The sequence below is a fragment of the Vulpes vulpes genome, chromosome 9 (assembly GCF_048418805.1).
Source record: "Vulpes vulpes isolate BD-2025 chromosome 9, VulVul3, whole genome shotgun sequence".
In the NCBI taxonomy this organism is placed as follows: Eukaryota; Metazoa; Chordata; class Mammalia; order Carnivora; family Canidae; genus Vulpes; species Vulpes vulpes.
Window position 1 is genome coordinate 23268317 of NC_132788.1, and position 25616 is coordinate 23293932.

General features: G+C 37.9%; 1 protein-coding gene across 2 annotated transcripts in view; it reads right to left on the minus strand.

Annotated features, from left to right (window-relative positions):
- KIF13B (kinesin family member 13B) overlaps positions 1 to 25616 on the minus strand; it is a 200847-nt gene that overhangs the window by 73329 nt on the left and 101902 nt on the right. For both annotated transcript variants that reach the window (XM_072719582.1, XM_072719583.1), the window contains 8 exons: positions 16512 to 16642; positions 12394 to 12480; positions 10413 to 10603; positions 9531 to 9741; positions 8502 to 8664; positions 5016 to 5162; positions 3659 to 3808; positions 3236 to 3364 (listed from right to left, as the gene is read on the minus strand). In XM_072719582.1, coding sequence (XP_072575683.1) covers positions 3236 to 3364; positions 3659 to 3808; positions 5016 to 5162; positions 8502 to 8664; positions 9531 to 9741; positions 10413 to 10603; positions 12394 to 12480; positions 16512 to 16642 — 1209 coding nt within the window. The remainder of the gene's footprint in view (positions 1 to 3235; positions 3365 to 3658; positions 3809 to 5015; positions 5163 to 8501; positions 8665 to 9530; positions 9742 to 10412; positions 10604 to 12393; positions 12481 to 16511; positions 16643 to 25616) is intronic.

Consider the following 25616-nt stretch of genomic DNA (forward strand, 5'->3'; position numbering starts at 1 on the left):
TCACCTATTATTGTTAAGTGTCCCAGACTGATTTCATTTTTTCCATCAATATTTTTGTCATATAGTCTATCTTCTTCCTTTTACACGAAGACTATTACATGGTTGGAATATAGTCTCTAAAAAACACTCCCCACTGAAAGGAACCAGATTCCTTAGAGAAATGGGTGATTCCAGGTCTGGAATAGAAAATGCCCATGATGGGACTAGAATATCATCATACCAAAAAGCAAGAAAGCTAGCATAGTCTATGACCATGGGTTAGGGTTTTGTCAAAAGGACTCCAAGACAACTGAAGAGAAGCACATGGGTCAAAGATAGATCATCTGAGGTTCAATATAGGTAATAAATACAATGGATTGAAACACATCAAATATATCTAAATTGAAGAGCTCATAATGATATTTGGACTAAAAATAAAGTAAAATCTCACTGGTTACTTTTGTATATTAGAAGGAAAACCAATTAATTTTTCTGAAAATGAGATTTTTTTAAAGGAGAATAGAATGGAGTATTTACCCTGCCTTTCCTATACATATCTCTGAAGAGCAAAATACTTGATTTAATAGGAAAATTCTCTCTAGAAAAGAATTCTAGCTAATAAATGAGGGGTGACAGAATTATAGTGTCATTCTTTTCTAACTCCTAATGAAATATCTAGGTAATAATCACCAGTAATTGCTAACATCCCCAAAAGAAAGCCTTCTGATGGAAGAACACCCCACCCCTATAAAATGTCCTTGCTATTCTCCTTCCCCATTTAACATCTTCATATCTAATTACCAATTTACAGCAAATACATCTTAACCCATTAAATAATACCAATCAGCAAAATCCAGATTATGAGAAAACACAAGACAACAACCCAATTTCTACAATAGATAAACTGTAGGGTAAGAGAAAAAGAGAGAATGAGAGAAAGGAAGCAAGCAAGCACAAGTGCCAGCACCTAAAGATTAAGACAGATTTAACAGACACCTCAAACAAGACAATCAAGGAAACTGGGTATCTCTAGAAAGTATTAATTTTTGATTATGATATAATGGCTTTTTTAAAGTACTCTTCTTTTGGAGATACATACTAAACTAGTATAGATGAAATATGATGTCTGGAATAGCTTCAAAATAATTCATGGGAAGGGGATAGTACAGAGTGGCTTAAGTGGATGAGTGAAATAAGACTGACCACGAGTTGATAATTCTGAGGGAAGGTGGGTGGGGATTAATAACACTTTTCTCACTACTTTGTCTATGTTTGATATCTTCCATTAAAAAAACTTAAGATATTTAACTTTATTTTTTGTAATCTTTTTTATTTTTATTTTTTAAAGATTTTATTCATTTATTCATGAAAGAGAGAGGCAGAAACACAGGCAGAGGGATAAGGATGCTCCATGGAGGAAGCATGACATGGGACTTGATCCCCCGACTCTGGGATCACACCCTGAGCTAAAGGCAGATGCTCAACTGCTGAGCCACCCACAAATCCCTAACTTTTTTTTTTTTTAAGCTTATGTTATCCAGGATATACTACTTTTTTCAGTGATGATTTTTCCAAGTGAGACAGTATCCTTGTACTAATGTAAACTTTCACACAGCTGCATTTACTAATCTAACATCTTTTAAATGGGCTGTTATGGAATGTCATCAAGTCTATGTTCCAACATTGCGAATCATATCATCTCAGAAAAAAATGTTCTAGAATCATGGATAACACAATGAAAGATTCACCTTTTAATGAATTAAGAATCCCCCCCCCATTCTGAAGTATCTGCCTTAAACATTTGAGGCCTTAATATATGCAAGCAAAGACCCATAGAAAGGAAGCCATCTCTAATAGCTACAGCTTCCGCATAGCTTGCCTCACTCCTTTTGGTATTAACTCCATTCTAGAAATATTTACTGAGACACAGGACTGGACTGAGATGGATTATGAAATTAGAGTTAAGTTTAGGATTTTTTTCACTGCACTTTTTAATTGCCTTCTTCTCACTTGTACACTGTTCCTATGACCCTCATGGATTTCTCTTCCTCAAAAACCTTTTAACTGGTTCCTCCAGTGATTCTCAACCAATGGCACAAAGGCCCAGCTAGGGTATATTTAGAAATGTATGAGAGGATTTTTTTTCATTGTCATAATGAGTAACAGAGGTGGCACTGACTACACCAATTGGATAGGAGTTCAGGAATATAATGACCTACTTAAAATTTACCTAGCAATTATCCATGAAAAAAATAAAGCACCTCATGGAGAAAGAGTTTTACATAACATGCTCTCCTTCAGGTTCACTCTGAGTCTTGTTTCCAGAATTTTTCCTCAGACTTTACTCTGAGTTAATTATCTCTCCTCTATGTCCCAAAACATATCTTGTCTACCTCTCTCAGAGCACTTGGGTCACATGATATTGGGAGTCTTCTGTTCACTTGTGTGTCCCCCTTACACATACACACAAACTACATAGGTTGTTCCTTAAGAAAAGCAGTCCTGCCTTTTTCATCGTTATATTCCCAGCACGATGTCTGACACATAATACTCAACAGTGTTCATGAAGGGCACACCTCGGAAGGTTAGAAAGAGTAGGGTTTGAGGTCAGCACATGCTGGAATAGCATACGCAAACGCACATTGGTAATGAGAAACAAACAAACAAAAAAAAACGTGGAAAAACAGTGTGAACAGAATCGGGGCTAGGATAAATCTCAAGCATAGCAGAAGTCAAGAGGTCTAATAGGAGGAGGAAATTTATGTGAAAAAAAAAACTGTTTCTCTGCAGAGAAGTTCAGACAAACAAACATCCATATAACTTTGGAGCAGAATGGTCCAGAAAAAAGAAGTGACTTATCCTACAGGCTTTATAGAGGAAGACAATGGAAGTACCTAGCTGAGTGGTAAATCAGTATATACAGGGACACCTGAGGGCTCAACAGTTGAGCATCTGCCTTTGGCTCAAGGCGTGATCCTGGTCTGGGGATGGAGTCCCGCATCAGGCTCCCTAGGAGGAGCCTGCTTCTCCCTCTATCTCTCTGCCTCTCTCTGTGCGTCTCTCATGAATAAATAAATTAAATATTTAAAAAAAACAGTATATACAATGAAATATGGTCTCTAGAATACCAATACTAAAGATTTATTTAGGAACAGATACTTTCAAAATTTGAAAAAGAACAGCATTTATTGTCTAACTACCTATAACCCTCAAATCAGCTACACTTCCACTGCTTCGAAATGAAACTGGGACTTACCATGCACACAAGTCTGTTTTCTTGGGTTTCCTTATCACAGGAAAGATCTATGCTGTCATCACCTCCAGCAATTCTTTCCCCAATGTCACCACTGATTCGCATCACCTCTACATGCAGCCGACCTGCCACCTATAACAACAGAGGAAAAGCAGGTACTCTTTCCAGATTTTGTTCTTTCTTCAGCTTTAGAATCAAGTGGTTTGGGTTAAAAGTAAATGACAATTTAGAAGCCTAGGTTCTAACAGTTACTTCTCCTCAAAGTACTGGAATAATCACCATCAAGAAGATGGAAAAACATGTATTAATAATACACATAAATAGCATTTGTTATTAGTGACAAAGAGTCACAACAATATACTATCAACACTCTACTGTTTCTTAAACTTTTCTCTGAAGAGTACAAGGCATGAAAAGACAACTAACCTCTCCTTTCTGGTTGACAATTGGAACAGCATACTGTAACTTCACATCGTAGAAGAGTGACTCGAGGAAAACATTCGCCACCCCAATAAGACTGTGATTTTCCTGCTCATCATAGAATGGATCAGCACGCTTAAAGTAAGATCGTATGACCTTTAAAGAGATTTTAGACATTGCAACTTCAGAAATCACTTAAATTAATTCAACCTACTACCACTTTTTGATGGCCTCTAATAAAGTCATTAAACTTAGGTTAAGCATAGCACTGGATTACACACACTATTCCTCACTCCCTCTTTTAGAATAATGGTCAGCATCCTTCACCCATGACAGCCATCTCAGTAATATGTCATTACATTTATCACTTCTTCTTCATTATGTGGAAATCTTGCCATAAAAACAGAGAAAACCAATTGACTAAAAAAGTGAGTCGAGTATACAAAAGTACTCTTCAGTTTTCATTCATGTCTATTCCACTTGTTCCTGCCAAATCATAAGATACAGTGCCACCAAGGAGAGCTGACCCCCTTACATGAGAGTGCTTTGCTTTTTTGTAACTTGTTAATGTTTTATTTCTAGGCTAAAATATAAGAAGAGTATGGAAGAAAAAAGAAAAGGGAAAAATTTTTGAAGAAAAAAATGTCATCTAACTATAAAATATCATTTTTATTGATGACAATCTGGAAAAAAATAAACATGTTTTTAAAAAACAAGAGGCTAAAAATAAAAATAACAAACAAGAGGGAAATAAACAACTCTATGTGGAAACAAGACCAGTGTTGAAAATTATAAAAACATACATGGTATGTATTTCTGTTTTAAAATATGCACAAGTACGTGGCTGACCTTAATGGGAAAAGCTGCAACTTGAGAAAGTTCGACAAGTACAGCTGTATGGCACCCATCTTAGGATCAAAACTCCTTTAAAATCTGCTCTTAGTAATATAAATATTAAGATACCACTGATATTCTTTTCAAAAAAAAAGAGGTATTGTAGGTTTCTGTTAGCAAAGTGTGGAGAAGTGGGGAGAGAGTGAATAAGGTGTGGTCTCTGTCCTGAGTAAATTCACAGTCCAGTACAGAAGCAGACTTGTGACACCAATAGATGTCAGAATGGAATGTAGAAGATTCTACTAGAAATCCAGAGAACACAAAATGAGGAAAAGAAAGAAGATGCCAAAAAAAATAGGCTATTAAGTTTCTTGATTAGCCAAATAATTTATAGGATTAAAATAAGTATTATTCTAGATTCAGGATTACTATTTTAGAAGAATGAGTAATTCTTCCCTAAAAAAATGGGTAGGCTCCTTCTTGCTTGATTCCTTCTATAACTACCAGTTATTTTTCTCAGATAACTTACTGGGGTATCTTCTTCACACTCCTTCCACTCCTGATAAAGGTCTCTCATATCCAGTAACCTGTTGTCCAGTTTTTCTAGAGACCAAATCTGTTTTCCTTTTCCTTTTCTTCTCACCTGGATTGCAGGTTCACTAAGAAGAGAGCCTCTCTGTAAAACAGAAAGAGTGATCATGTGACACACAAAGATATCCTCATGGAAGTCAACCCTGAACATTCTATACATACCAGTCAAATGTCATCAACCAAAATTGAAATTGCTATCCTTCTCTATCCAGTTCAGTACAAACCTTATCAGAAATCTTACAAGCTTAATATAATGCCATTATATCCAACTGTGATCAAAATTTAAATTATGTAAATTAGATGTAATTTTATAAAGTAAATTCATATAGTAAGTTATTCATCTAGTAAATTGGATATAAATTTAAATCATATTTATTTATTCTTTTGGGTTTTAAACATTAGTAAGTCAACATGATTTAGTCTTTTGGATTTTAAACATTTGGGATTTAAACATTAATAGGAAATCGTTATTTGTCCATCATATGATCAGAGAATCAGTGGGTAGAAAAAAGAGTCATAAGCATTGAATAGCAAGGGAAAGTTTGCTGGGATGCATACCTAAGAAATGATCTCTTACTTTTCAAAAGTTTTAATTTAAAAAAAATTTTTAATGGGTAGTTTCTTAATGTGTGATACAAAACACAAAATGTTTAAAAGAGCAACTGTGAAAAGAATCCCATTTACCCATTTCGAGGCAACAAATTATAACAATTTGTAAATATATATAGTTTAAAATTAAAAAAAAAACAGTATGGAACTAGATAGAGATGTTGGTCACACACCACAGTGAATGGACTAAATACCACTGAACTGTTGACTTCATCTTTTTTTTTTTTTTTTTGAAAGATGGGAGAGGGGCTGAGAGATGGGGATAGAGAGAATCTTAAGCAGGGTCCAAAACCCAGCACAGACCCTTAAGATCATGACCTGAGCCAAAATCAAGAGTCAGGACTCTTAACCGACTGAGCCACCCAGGTATCCCTAAACTGCTCACTTTAAAATGGTTTATTTTATGTTATGTGAATTTTCTCAGGGAAAAAAAACTCCTAGAATTTAATGAAGTTTTTCTGGTTTGTAAAAGCAATAAGGGTTTGAGTTTTTTTTAAGATTTTATTTATTTGAGAGACAGAAAGAGAGAGACCATGAGTGAGAGGAGCAGAGGGAGAGGCAGAGAAAGAATCTCAAGCAGACTCCGTGCTGAGCACGGACTCCCCCTTCCCCCCTCCACTCGCCATGTGGGGCTCCATCCCAGGACCCTGAAATCATGACCTAAGCTGAAACCAAAAATCAGAAGCTCAATCAACTGCACCACCTAGGCACCCCAGAGCAATGTGTTTTTTATATAGAAAGTTTTTAAACTCTTAAAACTACAAAGTAGAAAATAAAAATGCCCTTGTGTATCTCCCCCAGAGCAAAGTTATCCATCAATTATCTAATCAATTTAGATTTACTGGATCATTTGTCAACTATTTAGATAGGTGTACTCAGAACTTTAGGAAATTTTGAAATACACCAATGTTACTTTAACATCTTACTTATTATAATCCTTTCCAAGAAACCAAATTTACATAACGGTAGATTCTCAGTTCAGAGCTCAAAAATTACCACCCTCTCATATACTATAAAGGCCCTTCTACCTTATACTCAGCCAGCTAGGGAATAAATACAAAGAGCTCATCAATGATCCACAAGGAGTGGTATTGCAGGCAGAGAATGCTAGAATGGGAAGAAAATGGCAACCAGCAATATGCTGCAGCAGCATCATGACTTGGCCCTCTTGCAACTATAACAAGAACTGGGAAAAAGAAAAAAGAAATTTCTGCCTCTTACCAAAATCATGAGAGAGAGTCGAATACAAGACCAAGAAGAGTAAGACCAAAACAAACAACAGTGCTCACAGCATGGCCAAGACATTAAGTGAAAAGAAGCTTGCAAGTACCAAAAACAAAAGATTTTGTTGGACAAAAGGTTTTGTTGGCCTGGCCTGAGTTCAGGAGACTCTCTCCGTAAGAAATAACTTCCTTGTCCAGTTCCTCTCCTCTCTCTGAGGAAAATCTGAAAATACTAATCTATTAAATCAGTAATATAAGCAAAGATTAGTAGCTATTAACATGTTAGCAAAGGCTGCCCTCACTCCAGTAAGGTACAGCATCTCCATCAACCTTGGAAACAGCTCAAGGAACACAACATCAGGGGTATAGTAGAGAGAGATGCAAATGACGCATCACTTCTAGGTACTGACTTGACTGCCTGGAGGCAAGGTTGCTTCTTTCAACAAAGCCCGAGCCAGGATACACAGGAAAAAGCTACAGACAGTCATGCTTAATGGGGAAAAAATGGTTATGTTTCTGTTTTTCCAACTGAAACACTACAGAATGGAAGAAGACCTTGCTCTGCTCAGTATGCTAAAAGAATCTAAGCCCTATACCTTCTGCCCATGAGTGGTTTTCCTCTACTGCTTTTTGTCTGAGTTTCACTGCACCCATGGTTTGCCCTATAAATACCAACAAGCAAAATAAAGTTCTAGGTTCAAATTATACACAGAATAGGTATCAAAAGACACATCTCCATAAAGCAATGAGTGCATCACATTCACAATACCTATATTACTCAAAACATTAAGCATCATATTTGCCAAGTATCTATTTTGTGAAAACATCGACCTTGAGGCTGTGATGTCACAAGAAGAGAGATGTGATCATGGCTACCAAATCAAAATAGAACACCCAAAGGATTCATTAAAGCTTTGCTGTGTCGAATACTGTGGGAGAAACAAAGCACATGGACCCTCAAAATATTTATCTGAATACCAAATTCTACATACTATCAAAAATTATATATGAATATGATCAAGAGCTAGAAAAGAGCCTTAAAATCAAAGAAAACAACTGGATGGCAAAGATAGAAATTTTTGATGGGATTTCCGCCTTCCCTACATTTTATTAAGGTTACTACATTACATAAAAAAAAATTGTAATCGTGAATATACGCATAAAAGAACTAATAAACAGTTTTGCAAAGTAATCAATTAGCAAGTAAAAATAACATGATATACACAAAATAAACACAACTTAAGTGGCTGTAGAGTGGTAACAGAATGGAGGGCAAAAACCACTTTCCAAAGATCCATCAGGAAAAGACTTTTCAGAAATCATATAAACAGACTGGAAGAAAAGTGAGCTGAGTGAAATAAATTGGTGGGGTGTGGTGGGAAAAGGTGGAGAGGATGGTTCTAGTGGACAAAGAACACATATGCACAAAGGCAGAGAATTAAAAGCAAATGAATTCTACTGAAGATTGGAGAACATGTACAGAAGGATGTAGACTGCAGAGAGTATAGGTAAGGATGAAGGCAAACCCATGGGTGTTGAAATAACATGGGTGAAACAGACAGCAGTTTGTCTCCCACTGACAGCAACCTCACCTTCCTGTTGGCATCAAGGCTGGAGGCTGGAATCTGCAGGGTTACTTTGTACTCTGTTCTTTTATCCAGTTCCTCTGCAATGTAACTCGCTTCTCTCACCAACAGATTGGCTTTCACAATTTGTTCTCTCAGCCTTAGCAGACTGTTATTCAGTGTTGCCTCTCTTTTAAAAAAAGTGGGGGGAGGTGAAGGATAACCATCAAGCAGCACATCAGAGTATTAGGTAGTACGCAATATGTTAATGCCAAACTGCGAACCAAGCTCTACAACCACCTTTTGCATACAGGGAATATATTACTGACACTGACCCATGCACGCTCGTGTAACAAGCTGGCCATTGATTAGGACAGTGTTTCAAAAATTTGTTGGTGTCTACAAACCTCCCCCAGGGGATCTTGAGAAACTAAAGATTTTGATTCAGCAGGTCTGAGGTGGGGCCTGACACACTACACGTCTATCAATCTCCACCTGACAGAGATGCTGCCTGTCTGCAGACTAAACTTTGGATAGCAAGAGGTTAGTTAAGTTCAGTTGGTAACCATGACATTTGACATTTGAGTGCAATGCTAATTAGCCCATATAGAGTTCAAACTTGCAATCTGCATCTCATTAGCACCATGCTTTACCTACCTGAGCTAATCAGTCCAGATAACCACCTTTCTTTTTTTTTTCCTTTTTTTAAAAAGCATATACCCAAGCTTCAGAACCTAGAGTATAATACAATGATAAAGTATAACTTCTAAGTACAGATACTTGCTTATTCAAATCTAAAAGCCATACAAACTAAAATGGGGCAGCACTTCACATGGACAACTTTAAATAAATCAATCTAAATTGGTAATTCTCATTTTTCTCAAAAATGAAAAAAAGATAATGCCAAAAAGTTCTTATTAACTAAGCTGCAACATTCTTTCTTAATATAATTCTATTTCAAGTAATGTCTAGATTTCTCCGTACTGTGTCTTACCTAGGTAGGTTAAAGTGTTGAGCATATGCTATGCACACGTAATAAAGGCCCTATGCACCTACCTCTCTTCAGCCCACTGTCTCAATCGCTGTTGAGCGCTGGGTGAGTGGAAAGAAAACCTGTCCCCACTACGACAGTTTTGTTTCTCAGGAGACAGCCTTCTTCGTAATTGCTCCAATTCATGTTCATACATAAGCCTCTGGCGTTCTAATGCAGATCGTTTTTCTTCTTCATGCTGTTGTTCTAGGCTGTTCAATATGGACTGCATTGGATCTAAACAAGAGGGTTTTTTTAAAGGTAAATAATGAACAAAAAGTAACAGTATAACACAATAGATTTCAAACGTTGTTCTATATTGCTATGCTGTTTGTCATCCTAATTAGTAAGTGAATATTCTTGAAGAGAGTGTGGAATAAATTCAGTTTTCCTTACTCCCAAACACTCATCATATCATCTATACTGTCAGATACATGCCAAACGGTCTTCCATACAGGAAAAGCAGGTCTACTGCACGTTCTACACATAACCTAAGAGTGGCAGTGGCAGTCAAGTTTCAAACCTGAAAAATTCTATCAATGAGAACAAACTTTGCAGTGATTTGTAATCAAGGCTGAAAGAATGAAAAGTTTTTATAAATGTTATAAATTAAAAGAATATAGAGAATAACTAAGATTTCCTTTTTTTTAACATTTAAAAAGTCTCAGTCATAAACATTTTTAGCTTTCAATCAACTTTAAAAGATTCTAGAGGCAACTAGGTGGCTCAGTAGTTGAGCATCTGCCTTTGGCTCAGGTCGTAATCCCAGGGTCCTGGATCGAGTCGTACACCAGGCTCCCCGCAGGGAAGCCTCCTTCTCCCTCTGCCTATGTCTCTGCCTCTCTCTCTGTCTCTCATGAATAAATTAAAAAAATATATATTTTAAAACACACAACAGATCTGCTCACCATTATTACCCAGGGCCTTCATGGTGACCTCCATTTGTGCATATTCATAATTGAAGTTGATTTCACTGGACACCTCACTGGAGGAGTCTCCATCTACATCCAGCTGCTCTGAATTGGTTTCATTCTTCATGGAGATGTCATGTTCATCATCCTCTCGATCTGCTTTCTTTTTCTTTTTAGGCAAATTCAGTCTTGGTGGAAAAAAAGAGTATTATTTTTAAAATAAAGATATGCATTTATTCCATTCATTAAATACTGGTATTTGCTAGATGCCAAGGGGATACAATGTAAGGGTAAGGCAATTAATTACTATACTCAGGAATTTTATCCTCTAGTAGTAGAAATAAACACACATGCATGAGCAAATAGTTACAACAGACCATGTGACTTGGGGCCACATGACTGTGACAAGCTAGGTGCTGAAGAAAAGCTAAGGACCACTGAGGAGTAACAACAGAAAAGATGACAGAGTAGGAAGTCATCTGAGCCAAGTCTTAGAAAATAAGGAGAAAGCAGGGCAGTTAGGGCAATGGGAACAGCATGAGAAGAGATGTAGAGCTGGAAACTCTCATAGTCTCTGGAGAAATTATGAATAAAACAACATAGTGGTATGTGAAGTTTGTACAGTAGAGGTTATGGGAGACAATACTGGAAAGATCAACTTATCCCAAATTATGAAGGCCCTGAATACTAAGCCAAGCAGTTTACACTTGATTTAGTTTGAGAAGGAAAAAAAAGGAAAAATATTTTCTGCATACTTTGTACCCCTCTACCTTTTCCCCAGTAATCAAAATATCGACTGGCCTACAAGCAACTGATCTCCATTAGCTATAAGAAAAATCAGTCTGATATCCCAAGCACAGTGACCAGTGACAGGAAGAGAACCAGACCAGGATTTCAGTTCTATACAATCTCTAGCCCATCCTTCCCTGGCAACACAACACCAATTTTCTATGGGAAACAATGTGTGCAGTCCCAAAACAGGTACTTTCTCAGCCTCCCTTGTAGTTAAGAGGCATATTCTAGCAAATGAGACAAAAAATGGAAGGTTGCTAGAGACTCTGGGAAGACTTCCGCTTTTTCTGATCAAGCAGATAGGGCCTTCTCCCTCATTTTCTTTGTATGTGCCTGGATGCTGCTTTGATACCTGGAGTGGCATAGCCATCTTTAGACCACAGGGAAATGCCAAGACAATGAGATAGTGACAAGCCTTCTGCTATGACAGTTTTGAGAGGCTTATTAGCCAATGCCAACAAACATCCACCTTGGGATTTCTTATTTGGTCAGTGAAACAAACTGTTTAAGCTATTATAGTCAAGTTTGCCCTTATATATAGCTGAAAACATTCCTAAATGAAATACAAACTTTATATTTTTTAAAGATTTCATTTATTTATTTGGGAGAGAGAGAGGGAGAAAGAGAGAAAGAGAACAAGCAGGGGGGAGGGGCAGGGGAGAGGGACAAGCAGACCCACTCACTGAGCAGGAAGCCTGACATGGTGCTCAATCCCAGGACCCCAGGACCATGACCTGAGCTGAAAGCAGGCATCTAACCAACTGAGCCACCCAGGAACTTTGAACCTTATTTTGCTTTATTGTTTTTCCGAATTTTATCTTACAAATTAGGAAACTAAAACTACTACTTTTCCCATAAAAAAAAATAAACAAGTCGAAAGATAAGCATGTCAGAAAAAAAAAAAAATTAATGAATTCTTTTACCAAACGGCAAAACAATCATCTTCCACGGGGAAATAAAAAGGAAAAAATAAGTAAGTAAACTCCTTATTTTTCCTGAGTATATTATTCTAATGTCTCTCAGGCTCAAAGCATATAGTGAACAAACCATATACAGTCAGTAAATATATATGTCCACAACAAAGAATACTTTCATTGGAGTTAAGTTTACCTTCTAATATACATTCTTCTGTTTCATGGTATAATCTTCAATAATCTCTCTTTAAGAGCCATGAGTAATGTCATACCTGAAGAAGTGGTTGTTTCCCCATAATATCCTGTCCCCATGGTGTAGCTGTATAGGGCTAGATACGGAAGAGCCATTTACAAATGTTCTGCAGGGAGAAGAGATCAAACATGCAAACAATGATTATCATGTATTCTCCTTTAATTATCCAATACTATAGAGATGTACGTACTAGGAAAAACAAAATAACCAATTCCCCAAAATAAAACCTGCCCTCGGTGAGTTTTATTATTTGTATTTACTTCTCTGGTGATTTATTTAAAATGCTTAAGGTGCTAAATATAATAAATTATTATCCTCTACTTTTCAAAGTTCCAAATTTGTCATATAACATATTAATGAGTAAATATGGAGTCATATACTAAAAAGCTGGTAGTGGCATATATTATGACTCAAATGACTATGTCCAATCTACATGAATATTAGCCAATTAACCAATTACACTCTAGAAATACAAGAAACGAGACCAGTGCTAAATTCTTCTGTAACTTCCTAGAGCACAGAAAAACATTCATATCCTATCAATATATAAAAGATTTATAAGGTCCACTTGACTGCTTGTCTTGACAATGGTTCAACAGAAAGGTGAATAGAAGGATATAAAGGGAAGAATTTGCAGGGGCAAGAAATAAACAAAAATTATGCATCCGGGATGTCTGGGTGGCTCAGCGGTTTAGCACCTGCCTTTGGCCCAGAGCATGATCCTGGAGTTCCAGAATCGAGTCCCACATCAGGCTCCCTGCATGGAGCCTACTTCTCCCTCTGCCTGTGTCTCTGCCTCTCTCTGTGTGTCTCTCACAAATAAATAAATAAAATCTCAAAAAAAAAATTATGCATCCCACTATAAGACTGATATTCAGAGAATACCAGTTTTTTCAAGCCTCTCTCCTACTAAAGGACTCATTTGCTTAGATATAGGATATAGGTCAAGTTCTTTAATTTGGCCCTCAAGGCCCTACAAAAGGAAACCCTGTTTATCTCTTTCTTTTTTTACCCATTCTAGTGAATTCTCAACTCCAGTCAAAAAAAAAAAAAAAAGATTTATGTTCTAATCACTAAACATGATTGATTTTCTTTCAAAGCCAGGCTTATACTAGTTGTGCAACCTGGAATAGAGTTCCCGTCCCTCACCATCCAACTCTCCAATTCCTACTCAGCTTTCAAAGGCCAGTTGGTTCTGCTTCCTCTGTAAAAGTTGCTCATCACTCCAGGCTACACTATCCTAGTTTCTTTACCTTCCTAAAGCACTAAACTGGCTTTATATTGCTAGTTACTCTATATGTGTGTGTGTGTGTGTGTGTGTGTGTGTGTGTGTGTGTGTGTGTGTGTATACACACACACATATACACAAAATTCTACTCTGTATACCTGGATTTCACTTAGCATGTGGATTTTTAAACAGTAAAAGTAATTGGTCCTTCTATACTCTGATTATTCAAAGCACGAGCTCAAAAATTATAACAAAAGGGAACCTAGTAAAATTAGCAGATTTTAGCTTTTATGACACAAATTCCTTAAATACCATGAGGAGTTCAATTAAAGGCAAACATATATAGATGCTAATTTTTAAAAGCTACAGCAGTTAAGCCATAATTAGTAAATAAAAGCATGATTATAATAACAGTTTTCAAAGTGTGGTCTCTGTGGGGTCCCCAAGATCAAAGCTATTTTTATAATAATGCTAACCTGCCCTTTTTCACTGTGTTGACATTTATACCAGCAGAGAGTAAAACTTTGTGTTTCAGCACAAACCAAAGCAGTGGCCCCAAACATTACTAGTAGTCACTGGACTACTCACTGCCATGCACTCACAATTTAAAAAAAAATGTTTCTTTTGAGGATATCCTTGATGAAGCAGTAAAAATTACTACTTTTTAAAAATCTTGACCTGAATGCACAACTTTTTAAACATTTCAAGTGACAAAATGAGAAGTACATAAAATGCACTGTGTTCATTCATACCAGAGTATTATGGTGGCCTGAACAAAATACAGAGAGTGGTATTTTCTTGAAAATGGACAAAGCGAGGAAAACAGCTGATAGATTGTATCTAATGCTAACTGTAAATTTCAAGTGAGAATTGGAGACCTGTGTCAATGTCCTCTACCCAAAGGCCCCCTAGGAGCATTCCTGTAGCTGAACAAGGTGGGCTGGTTATGCACACACAGGGAGAAGACACAGCTGCAGGAACCATGGGGTGTACTAGTGATAGCATGCTCGGAAGGACTGTTACAGGATTTGGGCTTTAGCTAGACTACCTGGCAAAGGCTCTGAGAGACAGAGGTTATGTATATGTTGGATACTGTCAGAAAACAGGCATACTTTTGCAATTGGACATTTCAAAAAAATCCTATCAATAGAGGGGAGACTAGAATAAACATAAAAGTTGTGACTGGTAAAGAAGTAATCACTCATCTTAGCCAAGAGAAGGTGTTTGCTATTTGGTGTGTGTCAGAACAACCTTGGTTTCTGCCTGCACCGAAACAAAATTCTTACGTGGCCTGCTGTGTCATATTTTATGACAGCCTCAGAGTAACCTTGCCTGAGGCTGGTATTCTATGAGATTATTTAATAGGAGAATAGCATACCCAGGCTGGGAGTGACAGGCCCAGCTTCTACTCTATTTTTTCCCCTTCCTCATTTGCATCCTTCACCGTGAGTTTCATAGCTTCCCAATATTTAAAGACTTTTTGGATAAAATTAGTAATGATATGTTTTAAAGATCTATTTATTTTTAAAGACTTTATTTATTTGAGAGAGAGAGAGAGAGAGACAGAGAGAGTGTGTGTGTGTGGGAGGGAGAGAGAGAGACAGAATCTGAAGTAGACTCTGCACAGAGCCAGACATGGGGCTTGATCCCACAACTGCAAGCTCATGACCTGAGCCAAAATCAATAGTCAAATGCTTAACTGACTGAGCCACCCAGATGCCCCATGATTTATTTATTTTTAGAGAGAGAGAGAGAAAGAAAGAGAGCAAGTGCACATGCTCAAGCAGGGGGAGGGGCAGAGGGAGAAGGAGAGAAAGGATCTCAAGCCAACTCCTCGCTGAGTGGAACCCAATGTGGGGCTCTCTCTCTCTCACAACCCTAAGATGGTGCTCTGAGCTAAAACCAAGTCAGATGTTCAACCACTTGAGCCATCCAGGCACCCCAAAATTAGTAATGATATTGATTATTCAGTATCATATAATGAAATGGATCAACGTTTGAAAACTCAATATAAGTCAGTTAACAGGTTATATATGCCATTATATAACAAGGCAACAACAGCTTCACAGCTCAAGGAAGCAAACTGACAAACATTTACATGTTATGCCTCTTCATTCATTCATTACTCATTGAGCACTTATATACTAGTCTTCTATTACATACTAATGACAAAAAAAAAAACAAAAAAGAAAGGCCTTTGTCCTAAATGAGCTCAGTCCCCTGGGGTAATAAAGGTTAAGAGCACACAGGAACACAATATGATAGGACACCTGGGTATCTCAGTTAGTTAAGCGTCTGGCTCTTGATCTTAGCTCAGGTCTTGATATCAGGGTCATAAATTTAAGCCCCGCACTGGGCTCCACATTGGGCATGGAGACTACTTAAAAATAAATAAATAAATTAATTAATTAATTAAAAAAATAAAATATGAAGTGTTAACATAACAGGAAGCATAATGTGTACAGAGAATATATACTAGGGCCCCTTCGTGTAGACCAAACAGGGAATTCACCCAAAGTGGATAATGACAGAGCTTAGTTTTCAAGGTCAAACAGGAGTTAGCTGCCTAGAGGAACAGGAGACAAATAATAGGGATATAAGGGATTTTGTATCAAAAATAGTAGAAAGCCATCTGGCTGTATGGTGAGTGACCTAGGAAAAAGATTAGAGCACTGGCATGGTTCCCATCAAGATCTGATGAAGGTCTTATTTAAGTAAGGCCATGGTAGTTGAGTACAGAGAAAAGAGATGGGTTTAAGAGATATTAAAAAGTGAAATGTAAAGGACTAACTGGATAGCTTCATTAAGTAAACTTAAAAAGAAAGGCCAAACATGTTACATAACACCCACAACTAGTACACTTTTTCTTAAAAATTATTGTGACATTAATACTAATTAAGGTACATTACCTGGTGTTCTTCTGAGGAGTCAGCATAACCTGGCCTTCTGCTGTGATGTCTATAATACAATGTTCAGGAAGAATTCCCATTCCACATAGTTGGATATCTTGGGAATTTGCTGAACCTATCAATGTATGTTCCTACAAAAAAATCAAAGTCACTGATTTATATTGTATTCTTACATGTACAGAAATTGAAATCACCTCCTCTGAGCCCTCTTATATTGATCCATTATCTCAGCTAAAAGACTTCTAAAGTAAATGGAATGGGGTAGGGAGAATTTCTGGCTTCCTCTGAAATATATTCTACAAGTTATATTTGCTTATAAAGGATAATGAATTGAATTGAGTTATACCTTTGAAACCCAAAAACTACAGTTTTATATTAATGTCCATACTATATTATTTTCCATTGCAATTTTGATTCCAAATATTTTATATTACTCTAAGAGCATGAGCCACACGTCAATAAGGTACCATAATATGGATCTGAAAACTATAGTTATTTAAGTTGTACATCATATACCTGGTGTCAATCAAGATGAGTCAACCACAAAGATAAAAAGCTATCCAGGGCAGCCCCAGTGGCGCAGCAGTTTAGCGCTGCCTGAAGCCCGGGGTGTGATCCTGGAGATCCGGGATTGAGTCCCACGTCAGGCTTCCTGCATGGAGCCTGCTTCTCCCTCTGCCTCTCTCTCTTGCTCTCTCTGAATAAAAAAATAAATAAACCTTTAAAAAAAAAAAGCTATCCAAATCTAAGGAGTGTGGAAAGATTAAAACTATTTCATAAACCCAGTCTCCCTAATCCTCATAGAAGATATGATGGATATGTTCTTCTTGCTATAGAGCTGCAATTACTCATTTCTTGAAGCCCCAGTTACAGCCTTGCTTTTTGGCTAGCAACTGAGAAAGCGGGCATAAAAATCAAGCTCCCTCTTATGCACCTCAACATTTGGCTACCCGTACATAATTAAACATTGATAACACCTGACTGTGTCCTTAGGCCACCTTCTCCTTCCATACACCTAAATCAGGAGTCAGATACAAAATACTTTAGGCTTTGCAAGTCACATGCAGCCACTGAACTCTGCCTAGTAATGTAAAAACAGACAATGCACAAATGAACAAGTGAGGTTACTTTCCAATAAAACTTTATTTATGAACACTGAAATCTGAACTGCATATAGTTTTCATGTGTCTGAAATACTGTGTTTCTTCTAATTTTTTCAACCATTTAAAAAAAGATGTAGGGATCCCTGGGTGGCGCAGCGGTTTGGCGCCTGCCTTTGGCCCAGGGCGCGATCCTGGAGACCCGGGATCGAATCCCACGTCAGGCTCCCGGTGCATGGAGCCTGCTTCTCCCTCTGCCTATGTCTCTGCCTCTCTCTCTCTCTCTCTCTCTGTGTGTGACTATCATAAATAAATTTTAAAATAAATAAATAAATAAATAAATAAATAAATAAATAAATAAATAAATAAAAATTAAAAAAAAATAAAAAAAAGGATGTAAAAAACCATTCTTAGCTCCCATGCCATAGAGAAGCCAGTGGCTAGATTTGGCCAGTGGAATAGTTGCTGACCCCTGATCATGAGGACTTTATCTAGTCCCATGGATTTTAAATACTGCTGAAACAGAGACCCATGAAAAACTGCTTTTTTTTTTAAGAGTTTTTATTTATTTATTCATGGTAGACATAGAAAGAGAGAGAGAGAGAGAGAGGGACAGAGACACAGGCGGAGGGAGAAGCAGGTTCCATGCTGGGAGCCTGAAGTGGGATTCGATCCTGGGGCTCCAGGATCACACCCTGGGCCAAAGGCAGGCGCTAAACCACTGAGCCACCCAGCGACCCCCGAAAAACTGCTTTTCTGCTCCTTTTCCTGCTCCTATTCTTGCAAGGACCTATAACCTCCTCTCTCCCCCACACACACACCTTATAGAACTGCTAATGTATGTTCTTGTAAAGGCCAAGTAGTTAACGCTTTCTTTGGAGTCTTGCAGCACAACAGATATCATCCAAGGAGTGACCAAGACCACTGACTCACCAAGACCTCTGGCTCTAGGGCATAAGTAGCTTATGGAGGACACCTAAGCACTGCTCTTTGTTCCTGGATGCCTGAGAAGACATAATCCTCAATAAAACACCTCAGGCCCCAAGCAAAAGGGAGAAGTACTCTCCTTTCCTTTCCGAATCTCCCAGAAGGCTTTCTCTGTCTTCAATAAACTCTGCCCTCTCTTCTTCTCGGTTTTCATTTGATTTCTACCCTGTGTGAAGGCAAGTACCTTCTTGGTTGGTCCTGCAGGACCCCATCTGGGTCCTTAGATTCCACCTGTCTACAACACTGTCTCTATATAAATTAAATCACCAGCCAGGAACGAGAGACTTCAGTTCCATTATTTTCCTGCCTCCACTATCACTATTCCAGTCTCACTAACCATTATTTCTTGCCTACGTGGCTGCTTAAAGATATTTCTTCCCCCTTTTTTTTTTTTTTAGCATTTTATGTAGGTATGTATGTATGTATGTGAGTGAGAGAGGCAGGTGAGTGTCTAAAGACATTTTAAAGTGAAAGGGCCAAAGCAGAATTTTTGCTCCCCCAACCCCAACCCAATGAATCTATTCTCTTCTCCTGATAGTCAGCAAAAAAGCTTAGATGCTACAGAGTCCTCTCTTTCCCTTACTAGCTTATCACTGAGCCCATGTCAATCAGAACATCCCTACAGACTGTTCCTCCAAAACATTGAGAATCAGCTCATTCTCTCCCACCTCTACTATCACACCCTGCTCTTTTGCTGGGGTGAATATATGAATCTTCTACGATTTCTCCACTCCTAATCAATCCTCCAACCCCATCTATTACTAGGACAACAGCAGATCATATGATCTCCCTATTTAAAACCCTCTAGTGGTTTCCCTTTGAACTTCTAATGAAGTCCATATTCTTATTCAGGCTTACAAAAAAACACTCAGTGATCTGGCCCCACCTACCTCTCCTATCCTAGCTCCTACCACTTCCCCTTCTTCTAGAGGAAGATAAGGCCACACTGACCTTTTATCCGTCCTTTGAGCACACTGTTGGTTTCCTTGGTCTGAACCCCCCCCCCCACCTTGATACTGGTAGTTTCTTATCATTTCTATCTCACTGTTAAAGGGCACATTCGAGATATACCCTGAACCGATAATCAGAAATAACTACCCCATCGTTCTATTTCATTTCCTTACATAGAATTGACTGTCAGGTTCGGTGTCTATCTCCACAGCTAGCCTGGAAATGCCACAAAAGAGAACAGCCTGACCCGCTCTCTACTGTAATCCAAGCATATAACACAAGCCTACCACAGTTAAGTATTAAATAAATATAAAAGAAAAATAAATGAATAATCATTTCCCTTCAGACTCCATGGAAGATGATTCACTCCCCTTCTTTGCTAATAACTCTATTAATTATGTTGTGGATCCCAGTGCCTCCCATCTCTTCTGGGACCTCAATCTCATAAAAGGGGCCCTTCCCCACTAGTATTTTCATTTCCCCTTCTCCAGGGGTTTCTTTACTCAACTATACTGCAGTGGTATTTCTAAGGAAACAAAGATTTGGGATCCAGAGCTGTCCCATGGTATCTTTTTCAATCCCCAAGGAGTGTATATAATACAGAGGACATTCCACACATAAACCTTTATTCCTCACTATTGGCTAAGATTTCCTGGCCAATCCCCACACTTTCTTAATCTGGAGAACAAGACTTGACTACATGGAAACTGCCAAGTAATGCTTATGATGTTTGGTAGCAGGCTTAAAGAATCTATTCCATGCCTGTCTCCATTCCCCACTTTGGTTCTTCCCTCCCTGTCTTTACAAAACCAACCCTATGGTGGAAAGAAGTTCCAAAAGGAGGGGGGAAAGTCTAAAGAGAAGGGTGCCTGTCTGGTTCAGCTGGAGGAACATGTGACTCTGTATCTCAGGATTGTGAATTCAAGTCCCACATTGGATTACCTAAAAATAATAAAATCTTAAAAAAAGAAAAAGTCTAAAGAGAAAAGGGGCCCAAGGTCTCCTAAAAAAGAAGGAAACATCCCCAAAGCACTTGGCATAGGCCATTTCCATGTATAATCCCATTTGTCCTCCTGTAAGAAATTCTAGGCATCTTAATAGTGACTTTGGTGGAAGTGGAGGTGGAGGTAATCCTTGGGCTATATGCCCTAGGTTGGAGTCTGAGTATAGAAATAATCCCTATACTTCATCCACATACAGGTTCAGACCCATGTCTGTGCCCTTGCTCTTGTTTTCTTTGCCTGAAATACTCCCTCTTCGCCTCATCTAAATAAAAATGTCTTTCAATAACTAGGTCTAGTGTCATCTTCTACTTGAAAGTTTCACCGCTGGGCAGCACTGACTTCTCCCTTCTCTGAACCTGATTACACTCAGAGTGGGTACCACATTACAACCTCTTGCACAAATGTTTTTTTTTCCCTTTATTTAGACAGCAACCTTTTACAGGACTCCTGTATCTTCTCCAAAAATAAGCACAGTACATGATACATGGTAGATGCTAAGTATTTGTTGATAGACTGAATTAAAAATTATTAGAGACAAATATTAACACAAACATGCAAAGGTGTAATCGAAATTCTAGAAGGAAAACTTCATTTTCTCAACAAATATTATTCTGAACATCTATTATGAGCTGGGCACTGAGTCACTGGAAACAAAAGAGAGACAAAGTCCCAATTTTGTGGTGCTTGCAATCTCGGTGACAACTTAAATCTCTCATTTGAGGTTATAATCTATTCTGATTTGGATGATGATTCACTGGAATCTCAAACATTAAGCTCTAAAAGCTCAATCTGCCAAAGCCTTACAGTTTGATATTTAAACAAGTTAGACAAAAAGCTTTTTGATAAGTTCCTCCTATTGTGCTCTAAACCCTGCAATAAAAATACTGATGAGGGGAAAAATAAACTTATCATGGATTGGCACAGGAGTTTATCTAATGAATAAATGTTATGAAAGTACAAGGTAATCAAAAATAAAGTTAATCAAGGGTGGCTTTTTGGTCTCTATGTGATATATGGATATAAGGATTCTTTTTTTTTTTTTTTTAAGATTTGTTTACTTTAGAGAGAAAGAGTCCCAAGTGGACTCTGAGCTAAGCACAGAGCCCGATATATGGCTTGATCCCACAGCCCTGAGATCATGACCTACACCAAAACCAAGAGCTGGAGGCCCAACCAACTGCACCACCCAGGCATCCCTGGATATGATAATTCTTAAAGTATACTAATTTTAGAGAAAGCTTTAACAAATATAAAACACCAGATTTTAAAATCTCAGAAATAATGAAAAAGCTAGAAATGGCTTTTTAACCCTTCTTTAATTCACTTCAATTTAATTTCACTGGAGATGATGAACTCTTCTAAGAACTTACTAAGTACCTTTGCTTCTTTTATAAATCAACCATTTATGTTGCTCTTTTGAGAATCTCCCTCTGATCAACTAAGTCGTAAAAGAAAGAAAGACAGAGAGAGGGGCACAGGGAAGGGAAAGGAGGGAGGAAAGAAAGGAAAATAAAGAGATAGGACTTGTCCACAGTGACATATTTCACAGGGCAAGCTTTTCCGAGCCTGCAAGAAGGAAAAGGTGCATGTCAGTAAAGCCAGTGAGGTCCCTCAGCTTATCAGTATTCTCAGATAATTTCTGAAGGAAAAGGTTAAGCGAGTACCAGGGACACTAAGCAGAAAAGTACTTGTTATTCTTCACATATCTAAATAATCAAAATTCTTTTTTTTTTTTTTTTAATTTTTTATTTATTTATGATAGTCACAGAAAGAGAGAGAGAGGCAGAGACACAGGCGGAGGGAGAAGCAGGCGGAGGGAGAAGCAGGCTCCATACACCGGGAGCCTGATGTGGGATTCGATCCCGGGTCTCCAGGATCGCGCCCTGGGCCAAAGGCAGGCGCCAAACCGCTGCGCTACCCAGGGATCCCAATCAAAATTCTTTAATAAAGAAATCACACTAGCTTAACAGAACCAAGACTCTGAGGACAGCTTTTCTGGAATGGCGGTGAAAAAGGCAAGAAGGTATTTTTCCATCTCTTACAAATTCAAGTTGCCAACCCAAAAACTCTTAATGTGGCATAACTGTGTCTTGCTTCTCTTGGGGTCCTCAAAACCTACCTGTAGCTCCACAAACACTGAATGGCTGGTGCCACTGCCATGATCACCTCAATCAGTGACTGAATACTAACAAGGACGACACCAGGCAGTTTACCTTCAATGAGAGATATGCTATCGGATCGACATGTGTTTTAAAGCTACTGCTGAATCACTTATCAAGGTATGAATCCTGGACTCCTGGTGGCTCAGTGGTTGAACATCTGCCTTTGGCTCAGGTCGTGATCCTGGAGTCCTGGGATTGAGTCCCCGTGAGGAGCCTACTTCTCCCTCTGCCTATGCCTCTGCCTCTCTCTCTCTCTCTCTCTCTCTGTGTGTGTGTTACTCATGAATAAATAAAATCTTTTTTTTTAAAGGTATGAATCCTTCTTGAGTATTTACATGTATAATTTGCCTCAAATCCTTCAGAATCAGCCTAGTTTCCCAGGCCATTAATAGCTGACTCATGAAAAGAGCAGATTCAGTATTGCATAAGCAAAATAGCCCTCATGAAAGATTTGGTGGATAATTCTGAGGCATGCTTAAAATCAATCCTACTTTGACCCTATTTCTGTAACATAAAAATATGTAGCAGTATAAGTCTATAGTTACAGAATAGATCCAGAGGATATGGATAAAACTATTAAATATTAACTGTGGTCATCTCTGCATGTTGGAATCTGGGCATGAATCCCCCCTCTTTTTCTAATATGTGTTTATAAAACTCTTTAGAAAACAAAGTGTATTACGAGCATAATGTTTTTAAGGTAGGGGAAGCAGTTCTTCCCTCTAGAAGCCCAGCCAGTGCTGGTATAAGTCTCCAAGTCTATCTCAGAATCATAGGCAGTCCTTGCTTTGCATAAGAACACAGGACTATAAAAATAACTTAAAAAAATAACTTTGCAAGGAGACCTTATTATTCAACAGGGAAAGGATGCCTGAATGGCTCAGTGGTTGAGCATTCTGCCTTTGGCTCAGGACGTGATCCCGGGGTCCTGGGATGGAGTCCTGCATCGGGGTCTCCACAGGGAGCCTGCTTCTTCTCCCTCTCTCTGTGTATATCTCATGAATAAATACATAAGATCTTTAAAAATCATCATCATCATCATCATCAATGGGGAAAACCACAATTATTCTGTGACTTTTTAAAGTGTCTGTAAAAATAATAATAAAATAAGCTAATTAATAAATTTTAAAAGTCTGTAAAAACATCATTAAGAATTATCTTACTGTTACAACATACAGAGAAATGAAGAAGTAGTAGAACTATTTAAAATACTGTAATTTAGAATATCAGACACATTGAAATTTAAAGCATTTCCTTTGTGTAAAACTTATCCAGAGTATTTGAACAGTACTTGCCTTCTTCTTCTCAATATATATATATATAAAATACAATAGAGAGTGAGCATATTTTGAGCATATTTTCTGTGCTGTGGCAAACTGTGATACTCCTTTTTAAGTGTCTACCATTTTAACCTCTGTGCTCCTGATGCTTCAAAATATTTCCAAGAGCTCCTTTAATGTGAAGTGTTCTCTGGTGTCACTCCCTTTGGCATATCTTCATCCTTCTCATCATACTTTCACAATTTACATCGATAAACTCACCCTCACTAAATTTCTCTGGCTGCATACATAGAATTTCACGAACAGCACTGGCATCAACATTATTTACTAAATTGTGGTAACTGGAATTTGTGTGTGTTGGAACCATGCAACATGAGGACTGCCCATGCATGCAAATTATATGCAAAATTATCTTATGAGTTATGTTCCATCTATGGTTTGGCCACCATACTCTCTCGCTGCCAGTTCCAGACTAAATAAATAAATAGAGGATTCTGGAAGAGTATCTTACCACTTGGAACGAGAAAGAACATTAGAGGTGATTTAATCCAGTGCCCTCATTTTATAGATGGGGTGCTGAAAATCACCCAGGGATGTGAAGTCATCTGCCCAGCATCTAAATTGATTTCAGAATTCGAAGGCAAGAAATAAAAAAATGCTCAGCCTCCAAATTCCTCCTTCCCACATCATGGTATCACTTTACTGAAGCAAAAAACTGTTCTTGGACTGAGATCATCCTTCTGAATGTGCTTGGTCATGAATATGCTTTTGTCGTGGGGTTAGCTTGGGCAGCGAAGAAATCAACACTGCCTCAAACTCTGCCAAAACAGGGTTGACCACAAGTCTGAAACAGAATCCCGACACCTCCACACAAGATGACCAGAAATATTCTGACTACTCTCCAAAAGTCTTTAAATAGTTTCTTTGTTTGATTTTTTTAGTTAAGAAACAGATATGAATCAGGTTTTTCTCTTGTTGGGCGTATATGTTTGTGTGTTCCAATTTGAACTTCATCACATCAGAATGAAAAAGAATTCAGAGTCCTGGGAAATAAAAAGGGCAGACTATTTGAGTCTTAACTATATACAGCACCTCTCCTAAAGCATTTGGATATCTATAGCTGAAACTCTAACACAAAATGCTACCATCATCATTAAGAAACACAGAATGTGATGTAATCATTTACACTTTTTTCAATAGACAAGGATAATATATGGTGCCACACAGAGCATCAAATATGAAATATGGAATATTTATATAGTGCTTCTGTTTATAAAGTACTTGTATATATCAAGTCTCATTTAATCCTCACAGGAACCTTTGAGGTAGCCAGACAAAGCATCCATTTATAGAGGAGGAATGTATAGACTGAAGGGGGCAAAAGACTTGAGATCACGCATTTGTTAAGCAGCACCCCAGACAAAAACATCAGTCATCTCCCAGCTACTCTCATGTTGCTCCCATTCGAGCACAATACCTGAAAGTAAACACACGCTGTATGTATCAAAAACACAATTTAATTCATAGCGTAATAAAACATGGTATCAGATGCTCATTAATAATGGGGCTTCAGCAAAATAACACAAACCTAATTATGACACAATATTTTTGATAAAAACTG